The 13,829-nt window shown below is 39.8% G+C and overlaps 1 protein-coding gene across 4 annotated transcripts in view; it reads right to left on the reverse strand.

The window, feature by feature from the left end:
- LIMA1 (LIM domain and actin binding 1) overlaps positions 1-13,829 on the reverse strand; it is an 85,043-nt gene that overhangs the window by 24,325 nt on the left and 46,889 nt on the right. For all 4 annotated transcript variants that reach the window (XM_060657660.3, XM_060657661.3, XM_060657658.3 and 1 more), the window contains exon 4: positions 10,522-10,986. In XM_060657660.3, the coding sequence (XP_060513643.1) occupies positions 10,522-10,986 (465 nt within the window). The remainder of the gene's footprint in view (positions 1-10,521; positions 10,987-13,829) is intronic.

Below are 13,829 nucleotides of genomic sequence, written 5' to 3' on the forward strand. Positions count from 1 at the left end.
AAAATAAAATAATAGATAGCAACTCTAACCTTGCCACACCATACTCAGGTAAGCTGCACCAACATCAACCACACCCATGTGACTTACTTGACGCAACAGATAATGAACATCATCAGCCAAACAAACAGATAAGTTTGGCAGGACACCCTCCCCATCCACGTTTTTTCATCTTCAAAACATTGTTCATTTGCAGATAATTAAAGTAAAGGAAATTCCAAAGACTTATTCTGAATGCTGCTTCACTGCAAGATGAGTATTATAAAAGAATTTTCCGGGCTCAAAAAAGGGAGAGAGCCTGCAAATACACTTTTTTTTTTTTTAACCGAAAGGGAACAGGCTCTGAATCCTTAATACTGAAGCAATATTTCAAATATTTACATGCTGTCAAAGGTAAAGTTCAATTCTAAGAGTATGTGTTATCTGCCACAACTGCAGAGAGCTGTTTTCTGTCTGTACTCATGGTCAAGTCCCTCTCGGCCTCCTGCAGAGTCCCTGCACTGGCATAACTGGCAGCAAGCTCATTTAGAACCAGAACATATGCCTTGCCAGGGCAGAGGCTTACTTTGGTTTTAGGCACATAATATTTTCCATCTTTGCTCGCTTTTAATTTAAACCTTCAGGTTAAATGAAGTCAAGAGCCTTTTTCTCTTTTAAAGCCTTCAGGTTCATGAGGGTATCAGTACTTGGAATTGTTTTCTTCCAAATACTAAAAAAGTGACTGTGCAAAGCCACTTGGTCTTAAAGAAGAAAGAGAGAGAAATGTCTCTGGAAATCAAAGTTATACTGATGCTGGTTCTGAGGAGGACCACAGCTCTGAGATGGGAAAGCTTTTAATGAGATTCCAGGCAAAGCACGAAGCATTTCTTTTGATACCATTTCACCTCCAAATCCTTCAAATATTAAGAATAACAAAAACTCGGGGCGCCTGGCTGGCTCAGTCGGTTGAGCGGCCGACTTCGGCTCAGGTCATGATTTCGCGGTCCGTGAGTTCGAGCCCTGCGTCGGGCTCTGTGCTGACAGCTCAGAGCCTGGAGCCGGTTTCAGATTCTGTGTCTCCCTCTCTCTGACCCTCCCCCGTTCATGCTCTGTCTCTCTCTGTCTCAAAAATAAATAAACGTTAAAAAAAATTTTTTTTAAAAGAATAACAAAAACTCAGAAGCATTTACGATGAATTTTATGATCCTCATTTTATAAGTGGTAATTTGAGGTACAGGAAGAAGGAGGAGTTTCCTCTAATATTTCTCAAGGAAGTAGAAACACACACACACACACACACACACACACACACACACACACACACACACCAGGAATTCTGATACTGAAATACTCTTCTGTAACACACTTTTATCACATTTCAGCCCTGTTTACTCAGATGCCTGAGGGAGCCTTTTAAGAGAAGAGAGAAAAGACAAGACACTTTAAGACTTTCTGGAATTTCCTAAGGCTTGGCCTCCCCCCAACCCACAAGTCCTCCTTCCTGTCAGCTGACTATAGTAACTCTCATTAGTGGGAACGCCTCTTTAAATAGTCACTGAGAATCCCTAAACCAAATGTATCAACACGTACCCTTAGGAGAACAAGAGCTTAGGGCTTTTAGCTAATGGTCTGCAGAATTTCTTTTCTCTGGAAAATTTTCTTAAAGAAATACAGTAAGTGAGGTCTCAAATATCAAGTAAAATGCAGGATTTCCTATCCCCATAATTTTTAGGAAAAATTCTGTTTAAAAGTTGATTCTCAACACTTTATAATTTACCTTCTACCTCTCTCAACCACTTTCTTCAACCTTTCAAGTCTGACCTTCCTTTAGACTCTCATCCCTGAAAGTCAAGGGTGGAGGAAGGATGGCCTTTAGGGAAAATAGGACTTTGCTGAACTATCCATAGCATGTAGACAAAACCTAGCCTTAATTTCTCAAAGTACTGAGAGACAAACATTGCCTTCTTCAGGTAGAAAAAAAACAGAAAAAATAAAGATCTTTTAAGTAGAACAATAATATATAGAAGGAGCAGTTGCATCCAGGTTGTGGGATTTCTCTATATTTTCTGTATTTCTAAGCATTCTACAAAAACTATGTGTATATTCTTTACAATGTTTTTAATGTTTATTTATTTTTGAGAGAGACAGAGTGTGAGCAGGGGAGGGGCCGAGAGAGAGAGAGAGAGAGAGAGAGAGAGCGCCAGAATCTGAAGCAAGTTCCAGGCTCTAAGTTGTCAGCACAGAGCCCAACATGGGGTTCGAACTCATGAACCACAAAATCATGACCTAAGCCCAAGTTGGATGCTTAACCAACTGAGTCACCCAGGCGCCCCAACTATGTGTATATTCTTACAATTAGGGGGAAAAAGAAAAGGAAGGAGAAGTAATTTATTAATATAAATAGATAAAAATGATAAAATCAAATGCTGACAAGGTGCTAGAGAATTAAATATGTTCTTAGGCTATGCTAATAGTATTATAAAGTAGTATAACCTTTGAGAACAGCTGAGAATATGTAAGAAGAATGTTTAATGAATTATATACTTTTGGTCATGAGAATACCACTTTGGTAATATAGCCCTCCCCCTAAAATAACTAAAAACAAAATGTTTCTGCCACGATGCTTAGAGTTTTTTATTAGGCTCGAAAAATATCTAATTACTGGGGCATAATTAAACCATAATGAAATACTATATTGCTATAAACGGAGAACCACATGAACTAGGAAGATACATAGAAAAGTCAATATAAAAAAGACCAAACAAAAGATAAAGCACACAAAACAGCACACAGGGACTAAAACCATGTAAAAACTAGTCATGCAGTGATAGCATATCATTGTGCACAGTTGTTTTATTATTTTTTCCTGATAAAAGTTACTGGTTTTTCCTGGTTTACTTGGCTTTTTCTTCTTCTGTTTACTGTGTGGTGTGGGTGTGTGTGTGTGTGTGTGTGAGAGAGAGAGAGAGAGAGAGAGAGAGAGAGAGAGAGAGATAGAGAAAGAGAGAGAGAGAGAGGGAGAGAGAGAGAGAGCAGAGAGAGAGAGACAGAGAGAAACAGAATCCCAAGAAGGCTCCACACTGTCAGTGCAGAGCCAGATGTAGGGCTTGAACTGACAAACCCATGAGATCATGACCTGAGCCAAAATCAAGAGTCTGATGCTCAAACCACTGAGCCACCCAAGCACCCTGAAATCTCTTGCATTCCAGCATGTTTCTTGTCTTCATTGCCCTGAGGCTTCTAATTCAGTTACAAGGGGTGCCTGAGTGGCTGAGTCAGTTAAGTGTCTAACTATTGGTTTCGGCTCAGGTCATGATCTCTTGGGTTCGTGAGTTCAAGCCCTGCATTGGGATCCACACTGACAGTGTGGAGCCTGCTTGGGATTCTCTTTCTCCCTCTCTCTCTGCCCCTCCCCTGCTCATGCTGTCTCTCTAAAAATAAATAAATAAACTTAAAAAATTTTAAATTCAGTTATGAGACTATAAAGCGTGGGAAGAGGGAAGATAGCTAAAGTCTTTGAGGATACAACTGTTGATATATTTAAATTTTTCCCTGGCTGGGGCGCCTGGGTGGCGCAGTCGGTTAAGCGTCCGACTTCAGCCAGGTCACGATCTCGCGGTCCGTGGGTTCGAGCCCCGCGTCGGGCTCTGGGTTGATGGCTCCGAGCCTGGAGCCTGTTTCCGATTCTGTGTCTCCCTCTCTCTCTGCCCCTCCCCCGTTCATGCTCTGTCTCTCTCTGTCCCAAAAATAAATAAAAAACGTTGAAAAAAAAAAAAATTAAAAAAAAAAATTTTTTTTTCCCTGGCTTCCTTAGATTTCAGATAAGTAAGGCCATGGCCAGTTGTTTTTATCTAATAAACAGTTACTACAATATCAATGAAGATACTGTTACATGGTAGAGATGTTACTAAACAATTTCAGTCCTTATTCCGATATTAATTAGCCAAATGACATTGGGTGTATCAGTAAACTTCTCTGACCTTAACTGTTTCCATCTGTAAATTAGGGATTTTAACATCCTAACTGACAGCAGTGAGCTGGATTAAATAACTTTACAGTCCCTTATGGCTCTAGGATTTATGTCAAACATTTCTTAAAAATTTTTATTTTTGTTTTTAAGTTTTGCTTATTTAAGTAATCTTGACACCCACCATGGGGCTTGAACCCACAACCCTGAGATCCAGAGTCACACACTCCTCTGACCAGCCAGGCGTCCCTATGTCAAAGATTTTGATAGGGACTCTTCATTCACTGTAACTCATCAGTGAGTTAAAAGGCTAGAGGAAATGACTAATATATTCATCCGGGTATACACACCTATACTGTCTAATGCAGGAGTGAGTCTGATACCAGAAAGGTATGATATCATATTTGGGGGTAAATGAAGTCTTTCTGGCTACTTCAAATTCTAATGCAGCCAACCTTGCAAATAGAATGTTCCATTCCTCTGACATTACTTTTCAACATGTTTTTAACTTCTCAACATGTTTTATTATAATGAAACCAGCTAGAAACCAGTAAGTAATTAGTTGGCCTGAAAGTAAACAGAAAAGAGATGACTGGTCTCTAGTTGGTACATCAAGGACAGCCATAGTGAAAAATATCAGAATTCCTTGACCGGCGTCTTTACACCTGGATCCATTATTTACCTTACCACAAAAGATGAAAGAATTAATGAGTTACTAATTAAGGGTAAATAAAACTTAATTTACATTGGTGTGAGGTCTTTATGAGAAATAATCCACTATAAAGAGAGGTCAGTTAAAATAACACTTGTATTTACAGTGTACTTACATTTTGAAATTATAAAAGAAGCTATAAAGCATAGGTGACTACAATAAATGGGCAAAAAATTACTTTTAATATGAGAAAGATGGCACTGATAGAAAACCAAAGATAATTCTTGTGTTTATTTAACAAAACCAGTTACCGTATCCATATTGAAAGCTCTAGCAATGTATCTATTGGAGGTTTAATGTCAGGTCAATTTAAGATTTATGATTTGCTGATAAGCAAATTAAGGATATACTCCCCAACATTTGGACGACTACATTAGACCCTACAGTGTGTTGACAGTTATTCAAATCTCTTTTCCTCTTCTTGGAACATAATTTCAAATGACTTACTGAAGACATTAAGAAAGCAGAAGGGGCACCTGGGTGGCTCAGTCAGTTAAGTGCTCAACTTCGGCTCACGTCATGATCTCATGGTTCATGGGTTTGAGCCCCGCATCAGGCTCTGTGCTGACAGCTCAGAGCCTGGAGCCTGCTTCAGATTCTGTGTCTCCTTCTCTCTCTGTCCCTCCCCCACTCAACTCGATCTCTCTCTCAAAAATAAGTAAACATTAAAAAAAGAAAAGACATTAAGAAAGCAGAAGAAAAATGTTATTAAGATAACATTAAGTGGATAAAAGAACACATGCAGTTGTTACCCAAGAAAGGAGAAAATTAAATGTCATGGATAATTTTATAACACTGTAGATTCCCTATGGACACCTACCCATTCTTCAAGAAGGCAAACATAAATTGTTTCTTTGAGGTAGATTATAGATTGGTTGGCTATGGATAAAACATCTAATGAACTTGAGCTTGGTGACCTTACTTGCTCAAGGGCTTGCTCCACACTACACCAACACATATATACTGTTATGTACCAGAGATACATAAAGGTGAACAAGATACCAATGTCGCTTCCAGGAAATTACAAGAAGAAAAACCACAAAAATATTAGGCTGTTTGAAGAAGGATGGTTTTACTCTCCTGTTAACAAGTGCAGCTTTTGTTGGTGTTTTGGTGCCAGCCATTCATACAGTCATCCCGGTAAAAAGAGGAACAGAAATTCTAAGGGAAATTTAAGGGCGTAGGAGTAGAAAGGGAGAGAAGTAGTGAACAATGAAAAGGGGGCTGGCTGGGACAAGGGAAACTTCCATTTTTATTTTAGATTCTTCTATTTTAGCTGAATGTACTGTTTTGCCTTTGTCATATAAGACAAGTCAACACAATTAAAATACGACTAAGTGGAAGCATTAAAATGTATCATGAATAGGGGCGCCTGGGTGGCTTAGTTGGTTGAGCATCTGACTTTGGCTCAGGTCCTGATCTCCCAGTTTGGGAGTTCGAGCCCTGCGTCAGGCTCTGTGCTGACAGCTCAGATCCTGGAGCCTGCTTCAGATTCTGTGTCTCCCTCTCTCTCTGCCCCTCTTCCACTTGTGCTCTGTCTCTCTCTGTCTCTCAATAATAAATAAACGTTAAAATTTTTTTTAAATAAAAAAATATACCATGAAGAAACAGGGATAAAAGGAGAAAGAAACAAAATTTCTAAATAGTTTTAATTCTTTTCATTTGTGGATAAACTTATCATTTTTCTCATTACTATTTCCCATCCTTGTTTAGTCTTAAAGAATGAGCAAATGAGTGAGTTTATGTGTTTTAGGAAACAATGACGTTTGGTGAGGAGGTATTCTCTCCTTTTTCTTTATCTAACTCCTCTCCTAGAAAATGGAAACACTACATGGAAGAAGCAGTAGTCTGCATCTTTGTAAAACAATCAACGAATATCCATAGCCTAGTCTTATTTTCTTGTATTACACCTAACTGGTTCCATCGACCCAAGCCAAAGACAATAATTTAAATAGGTTGTGAAGGTAGAAATATATTATCCAAATATTTGGTCTTTACTCTCCTAGCCAAGGATTTGTGTGAACCAAATATGTTACAAACCAAACAGAAAGAAGTGAGACTTAATGAGCCTGTCACATGCTCATTACAGTAGTTGGTCATTCCTGGGCATGAAAGAAGGGGCACTTAATTTTTTGAATAACCACATCCTGGTTTCTAAAGGTTATGGATTCAAATGTCAACCCGATGACAACTGAATGTTGGTTAGGACTAGTTAGTTAATCAGCTATCTTTTTCATAAAAAGATGTACAGAATAGTTACCTCAGCTACCAAAAATCCAGATCAACATATACATGAGGATAGAAATGTTAAACCACTTCAGTATATGTCACTGGGGAGTTTCTTTTTCCTAGTAATGATGGTAGGTTATATTAATCCATCCACTGCTCATTTGTTCATAGGAATTAGAACCATCACGTTCAACTAAAACATCTGACCTGGATAATGTATCTATTCACCAAAGGTAGAGAGTAAGTGAAGAAAAGCCTTTAATCAATTCTTATTATTTATAAGCTATTTGAATTCTAAGCTTCGTTTCTTCCTTTAACTAAATAAACACTAAGAGCTAAGTCACTGTGCTAACCGCTGGGGAAGAAAAACATCATTACTTTGGAAGAAATTATAGACTTTGGGAGTATACAAATTTATACACAACTATTAAGGGGAAGCATGATATAAGTGCCCAAACAGAAGTGAAAAGAAAATTCTATAGGAGAATGAGAAGGGTTGCTTAACTTATCTGACAGAAATGGAGGTAAGACCTCACAGTCTTGATAGACCTTGAGGAGTAAGATTTCAGAAGGCAGTAATGCAGGGGATAGGCATGAATAATTTAGAGAGTGAGGAGTTAATACAGAGTTTAAGTATAAGATTGGCTAGAGACTGAAAGGCAGGTTGAACTCAGATTGTGGAGGACCCAAATATTAAATAAAGATTAATCCTGAGATATCAAATGAAGGGGGTACACTAATTTACAACTCTATTTAGAAAAATAAATAGCAACGGTGTACAGGATGGATGGGAGAAAGGAAAAGAGAAGCTGACAGGGGAGGTGGTGGCAATGCTATGGGACCAGACAGAATGGCACATACTTGAGAAGCACCTAGAGGGTAGGCTTATTTAGACGGCTTAGTAAGTGACCGACTGGGAAGAAGAAACACGGAGAAGGAAGAACTGATCCCAACTTTCACAGACGAAGAGATTTGGTACATGGTGATGTATTAAGGGACACCTGGGTAAAGCAGGTTTTTAGTTAGAAAGACAATAGATTCTTTTGTAGCCTTCTTGAACTTGAGTGCCTAAGGGATATTCAAAGAAAGATGTTTGATCTGGCAGGCAACCAGAAATATGAGGCTGAACTTGGGTTAAGAACCGAGGATTAGAACCTAGTTTGGGGGTTCACGTCTTAGAGTCATGGAAAGAGAGGAGATTTTTTCACAAGGAGAGAGAAAAAACCAGGAGGGCAGAGAGATCAGGAAGAAAAGTGGACAAGAACAGAAACTATCTCGGGCAAAAGGGAACAAGAGGAACTAAGAAAAGTGGAAGTCAAGCCAATTAATTTTGTCTCCTGTAAATAACTGATAAAAAGATTTAGGACAACACATTAGACAGATCATGTATTTCATTGTCTATGTGCTCCCTGCCCCTGACCAGCTAGTTAGTTGAGATTCAGTCCAGTTCTCTAAAATTTAATTATGGAACCAATTTGTCCCTACTATATTCATTTGTCTCACTGAGGTAGTCATTTGTTAGCTCTGAAGTATACATTCTTTCTTGCAGGCTCTTGCTCCGAAAAAGATTTCTAGTGTCCCTACCATATTTGTGAGAGCTTCCTTCCAAAGATCCAATTATGTAACTTCCTGATTAAAGCCTTATCCATGTTAAAGCTGAAATCATGTTAACAACAACCATAATCCAGTTTCGAACTAATTAGTTATTCCTCAAGCTAAAGTAGACAAAACTTTAGCATTTTTTTTGAAATATTAGATAAAACTTTTCAAAGTAAATGAAACACAATGATGCTTAGAAACCGCTATAAAACCGAGGGCAGGTCTGTTTGACTAAGCACTCCATTAAGTGACAAATGACTGTTTAGTCAGGAAGTTTTAAAAGCCATCTAAAAAGTCCAGGTCAACTTAGACACTCACCGCCCCCCCTTTTCCTATACCATTAACAGTTAGGCTGTCCAGTGCCATTAGAGATTTAGATGGATCTTTCTTTATATGAGGAGTCTTTCTTCACTTCTGACCAGCCACAAAATGATAGGCTTGTTCTGACACATCTCTCGCCAGACATGTATGAGAAAAAAGTCTCTCACCAGATCCTACCACATAATCAGCATTTTTGTTTGCTGCAATCTCAGTCATTTCCTACCTTAGGCCAGTTTCGACATGCACCAGGCTTTTGCACTGAATCGACATTGTGTGTGCTAGCATGACATCAGCCGTCCTGCCCCTAACAGGGTCTCTGAGGAGGAGACTTACAATGGTGCTTTGAGTCACAACAGAACCCCTTCCTCTCTGTTTAGGATTTCTGACATTTTTTTCCCTTCCACTTAAAATTCTTCTTCCCATTTAAATTTAATTTTTTTTTTTATTAAGACCATAAAGGAGAAAGAGGGAGTTGGCAGGCCCTAGAGGACTAAAAACAGAGGGATGAGAGTTTAAGAAAAGTCATAAAACTGCTTTGTGGTTACATCTCTTGCCAACTGGTTCCAGTGTTAAAATAGAGCTAAAACTCATGCAGAGGAAAGGGTTCTAGGTTTGCAAACCTTTAAAAATTCTTACTACATCCTTTAAATAGATGATCCCTTAAACATCCAAGAACTGTTCTAGTCAGGAAAGCTACAGGCACTGCAAGTTATGGGAAGAGATAAACTAAGTCACGTCAAACATAACTGAAGATTATTGGACGGGTTCTCGAATTTTTGTCTCAGAAAGAAGGCCTTATACCATTACTTCACACATGTAGGGATTTAGGCCAAATATTTAGCTTAAAAAATTTCAGCTTTCCCATCTAGATGGAATGTAGAGAAAATGATGGCTTTGCTTCCTATCAAATCTGTTTATTTTATTATAATGACTGTTGTAACAAACCATCCCCATGTACAAAGCCAGATATGCAGGAAAGTATGAGAAAACTGGAAAATTTTACCAGCTCTGCCGCCCCTGGATTGTGTTATAAGTCACCAGCATATGTAACTCATTTTCTAGTTAAGTAATTCCCTCTGGGTACCCGGTCTGCAATCCACACGAAGGATCAAATTTCATTAGCAGTCCTAGGAAAATGCAACCCTGTGCATTTGCAAGTCAAAACTCCTGAAGGCTACAGCTAGTCTGGCTACCCTCATTGATTTTTCCTGGGAGAGGATTTTAGCTGATAGAAAACATTTGTTGGAAGGCACAGATGAGGAAGTTCAGAGGAGAAGGAGTCCACTAGCAAAGAGACAACTAAGCCTTAGTCTTCATGTTAAACTCTGGCCTTAACACTCAGCCTGCAGCTGTGTCTAAGGGGAGAGAGATTCAGCAGAAATTCCACCCCCCCAACCCCCCCCCCAAGCTACAAATGACAAAAGGCACAGGAAGACAAATTAAAAGGGCAAGCGTACAAAAACAAAATCCAATCAGCCTCAAACTCTCTTCATTTCTAGATATTAAACTGAATCCCTGTGTGTGTCTGATTTCACGTGAAACTGGGTCAGAGATCCGCAAATCTTAGCATCTTTGTACATAATTCAAGACTTTTAATTAATTCATTTAACATTGAATCGAAAGACATGCTGGCCACTACTCAAACTGTCTAGTTCAGAAAAATAGCGTTAATTACTTGAATTGCCTTTCTCAAGTTTGAAACCGGCCCAGTCCTTACCTTGGTTTGAGTTGGTTCACCTTTCTCAAACATCATCTTAAGCCTGTTCAGCGGAACATTATATTTCTCTATTTTGTTTGCAGCTTCTGTGTTTTCACTGATTTCGGGTTTTCCTACTTCATGCCTGGATTCTCCTAGACAATTTTCCATTTTTTTACTTTCTTTCGAGTGGTCTTTAAGATGCTCACTGCCCTGGGTGCGGGGATACGGATACCGATTGAGGGCTTCAGAAGGCGATCCTAGTCTAGGTCTGGGATGGACGGGTTCTTCTTGGTCAGCTTCCGCCCCAGAGGCAGACCTTCTTGCCACTTCACCGGGAGGACGGTTGCCTCCGTGTCTGACCTCAGCGCTGCCGTTTTGCAGGGAGTCCGTGTGAGACTCCGTTCCCAGGGCTGGGTTCTCCCACTTCTTCTTTAACACAGTCAGGATCCCCCTTCTAACGTGCTGGGGGAGATTTTCAGTGTTCTAGAAGAACAAGAAGTAAGTGCCAGTTATAACTTGCCTGTTGAAACATTCAAACATGTTGTTCTTTGTAAAATGAAAGTTAAAAGTCTAAGCTGCTCCTGGTCCACTGGCGTTTCGGACAGCTGGGAACAGTTACAGTCCTGCCACATGGAGAAAGCATCCACCCCGGGAGAGGGAGAGGGGAAGAGAGAAAAAGTCAGGAGCTGAAGCAGGAAGTGATAAAACAGGATAGCCTTATAAGGACAAAATGAGAAGAAAGGAGAGCCCAGATCTAATGAGACGAGGGATTTTTATCCAGAGATTAATAAGAAAAACAAGAAAGAAAAAGCAAAATACTAGGTACTTTAAATACCACAAATCTGCATTAATACAAGTTCCTCATTACATACCACAAAATTACATGGTGAATCTTTTTTCTTCTTTTAAATAAAACAAAGAGGCAGTGTAGCTGAAACCACCCAATACCAATAATCATCAAGGATTGAAACTATTGAAAGAAACCGAAAGAACTCACCAGACTTTTACATGTATTTGCATAAATTACATTTCATCATATCTGACATAATCTACGGGCATATGAACAATCAAATTCTATTTTTACATAAGAACCTAATCCTCTCTTTTCCCCTGCTCTTCTCTACATGTCTGTCCATGTGTAAATTCTCAGTTATCAGGAAATTTACTACTTCACACATTCTTTGGTAGAAAAACATCCAAGCTTCATATGAAAACACCACCACCCACTTTCTTGATTGAAGGACACACGTTTTCACATCTCAGGGAGTGCCACTTTCACCTGGGTCGAAACGGAACGAATTTATACATAAGACAGATTGCAAACAACCTGGAAACTGCCACTGTTGTTCTTCAAGAACCGAGGAAATGTGCTTGATGAAGTGAAATTCAATGTCCCAGACTCTGAAAGCTTTCCTATAAATAAAGCGAACAGCCCCAGTTCCCAACAAACCACGAACTCCAATACCTTCGCGCTCTCTCCGTTCCTGTGGTCTGTGACTCACCCGTCTTTCTACAAAGAAAGGACAAACCACCTAGGACTGAAAGACTTCGGGGGAATTAAACAGGATTAGCAGCTATATTGGGAATTAAGTCTCTCACCCTATTATTCTTCTGAATTCACTTCATCAAGTAGCACCAAGATTTGGAAAAAAAAAAAACAACAAAAAAACTTACAGAAGAACAACTGCCTGATTTTAGTGTTTAAATCTTTACTGACAAGATGATTCACTGGTGGAAGCATGAACGGATCAGAGATACAAGAAGCACAAAAAAATTTTCTTGTTGGAAAAGAATTAAAAAACTGCTCTGGACACCGGTGCTGCCTTAACTCTGGCAACATGCTTTGCTCAATGCTACCTCCTGCCACACAATGGATGAGTCATCCTGGTCTCCAACTTCACCTGCCCTGCCCTCGCCCTGACTAAATAGGAGCCCTGAGAATCTAAGTGGCATTTTGTCTTGGGAACTGGACACTACTTTTCTCAGTAACCATGTGATCAGAGTGTATTTACTGACATGGAAAGATGCTCGTAAGATGCTTTTGAGCGGAAAAAAGCAAATTATAAGACAGCATAATCCCACTTTATAATGCACATGTGTATTTATAAATATAAGCAGAAACGTAGCTGGAAGAAAAGACAGGGGGATGTTAATAAGTTACCTTTGGATTGTGGATTGTGGGCGTTTGTATTTTTTTTTCTTTCTTTTTACAATAAATGTGTATTTGTTATTTAATAAAAATGGATAAAAAAATAAAACTATACATCATCGTCCTATCACAAAAATCTGCTACAGAATATTAAAACTTTTTTGATGTTAATGTAAGCAGCTTGAAAATGACCATTTCTACTTTACTTGTGATGACCAGGGAGGGAGGGATCTGTGGGATGGAGTAACGGCAGTGTCCCCAAACGGGTATGGGTGGAGGACCCATCCCTTAGGGGACATTCTAGCTAGGAGTAAATGTGCTCTTTTATTAAAAGGAGTTCTTTTGTTTTCTGTTTTTGTGTGTGTGTGAGAGAGAGAGAGAGAGAGAGAGAGAGAGAGAGCTCAAGTGGGGAAGGGGGGCAAAGAGAGAGGGAGAGAGAGAACAATCTCAAGCAGGCTCCACACTCAGCACAGAGCCCCAACACAGGGCTGGATCCCACGACCCTGGGATCATGACCTGAGCTGATATCAAGAGCTGGATGCTCAACCGACTGAGCCACCCAAAGCGCCCCTAATTTAGAGTCCTTAAAGGAAACAGCTCCAAAAGTGTTGAAGTGGGGACAAAAAGGGCTGCATGGTCCGACAGCGTTAAAGGCCCCATACCCTTAAATCACTCTTGGCAACATACCCAGGCAACGCCAGGTGTCCAGGTCTTTAGGATGTGAGGAGAGCAAAAAATGGGGAAGCAGCAGTGGTTACAGGCTTTCTGGGGAAGGTAAGGCAGCAAGAAGGTGTAGAACAAAAGCAATTGCTAAAAGCAGTTTGGACAGCACGATGGCCTGGGCTATCACCGGATAAGGCATAAAGGGCCACTTCTATTTTCTTCTCTTTATCTGTATTTTCTACAACAACAGCTGTTACTAGTATAATCCAGCCCCACCCAGCCAAGTGACCTTGGGCAAGTTTAATTTCTGCAACCCACAATCCTGGGCTAGTATGGAGAACAGATGTGACTACATTAAAGCATGTAGTGCAGTATGTGACATAAACAGGCACCCAATCTAGTGGTGACAATTAATATTATGTGGGTGGCCCTCCATACTCCTCCAGCCATACCTCATGATGATCAAGCACAGTAAGTAGCCAGTCATCTCCCAAATCCTGAACTTGGGTTACAG

Source organism: Panthera onca, chromosome B4 (assembly GCF_046562875.1).
Source record: "Panthera onca isolate mPanOnc1 chromosome B4, mPanOnc1 haplotype 2, whole genome shotgun sequence".
Classification (NCBI taxonomy): domain Eukaryota; kingdom Metazoa; phylum Chordata; class Mammalia; order Carnivora; family Felidae; genus Panthera; species Panthera onca.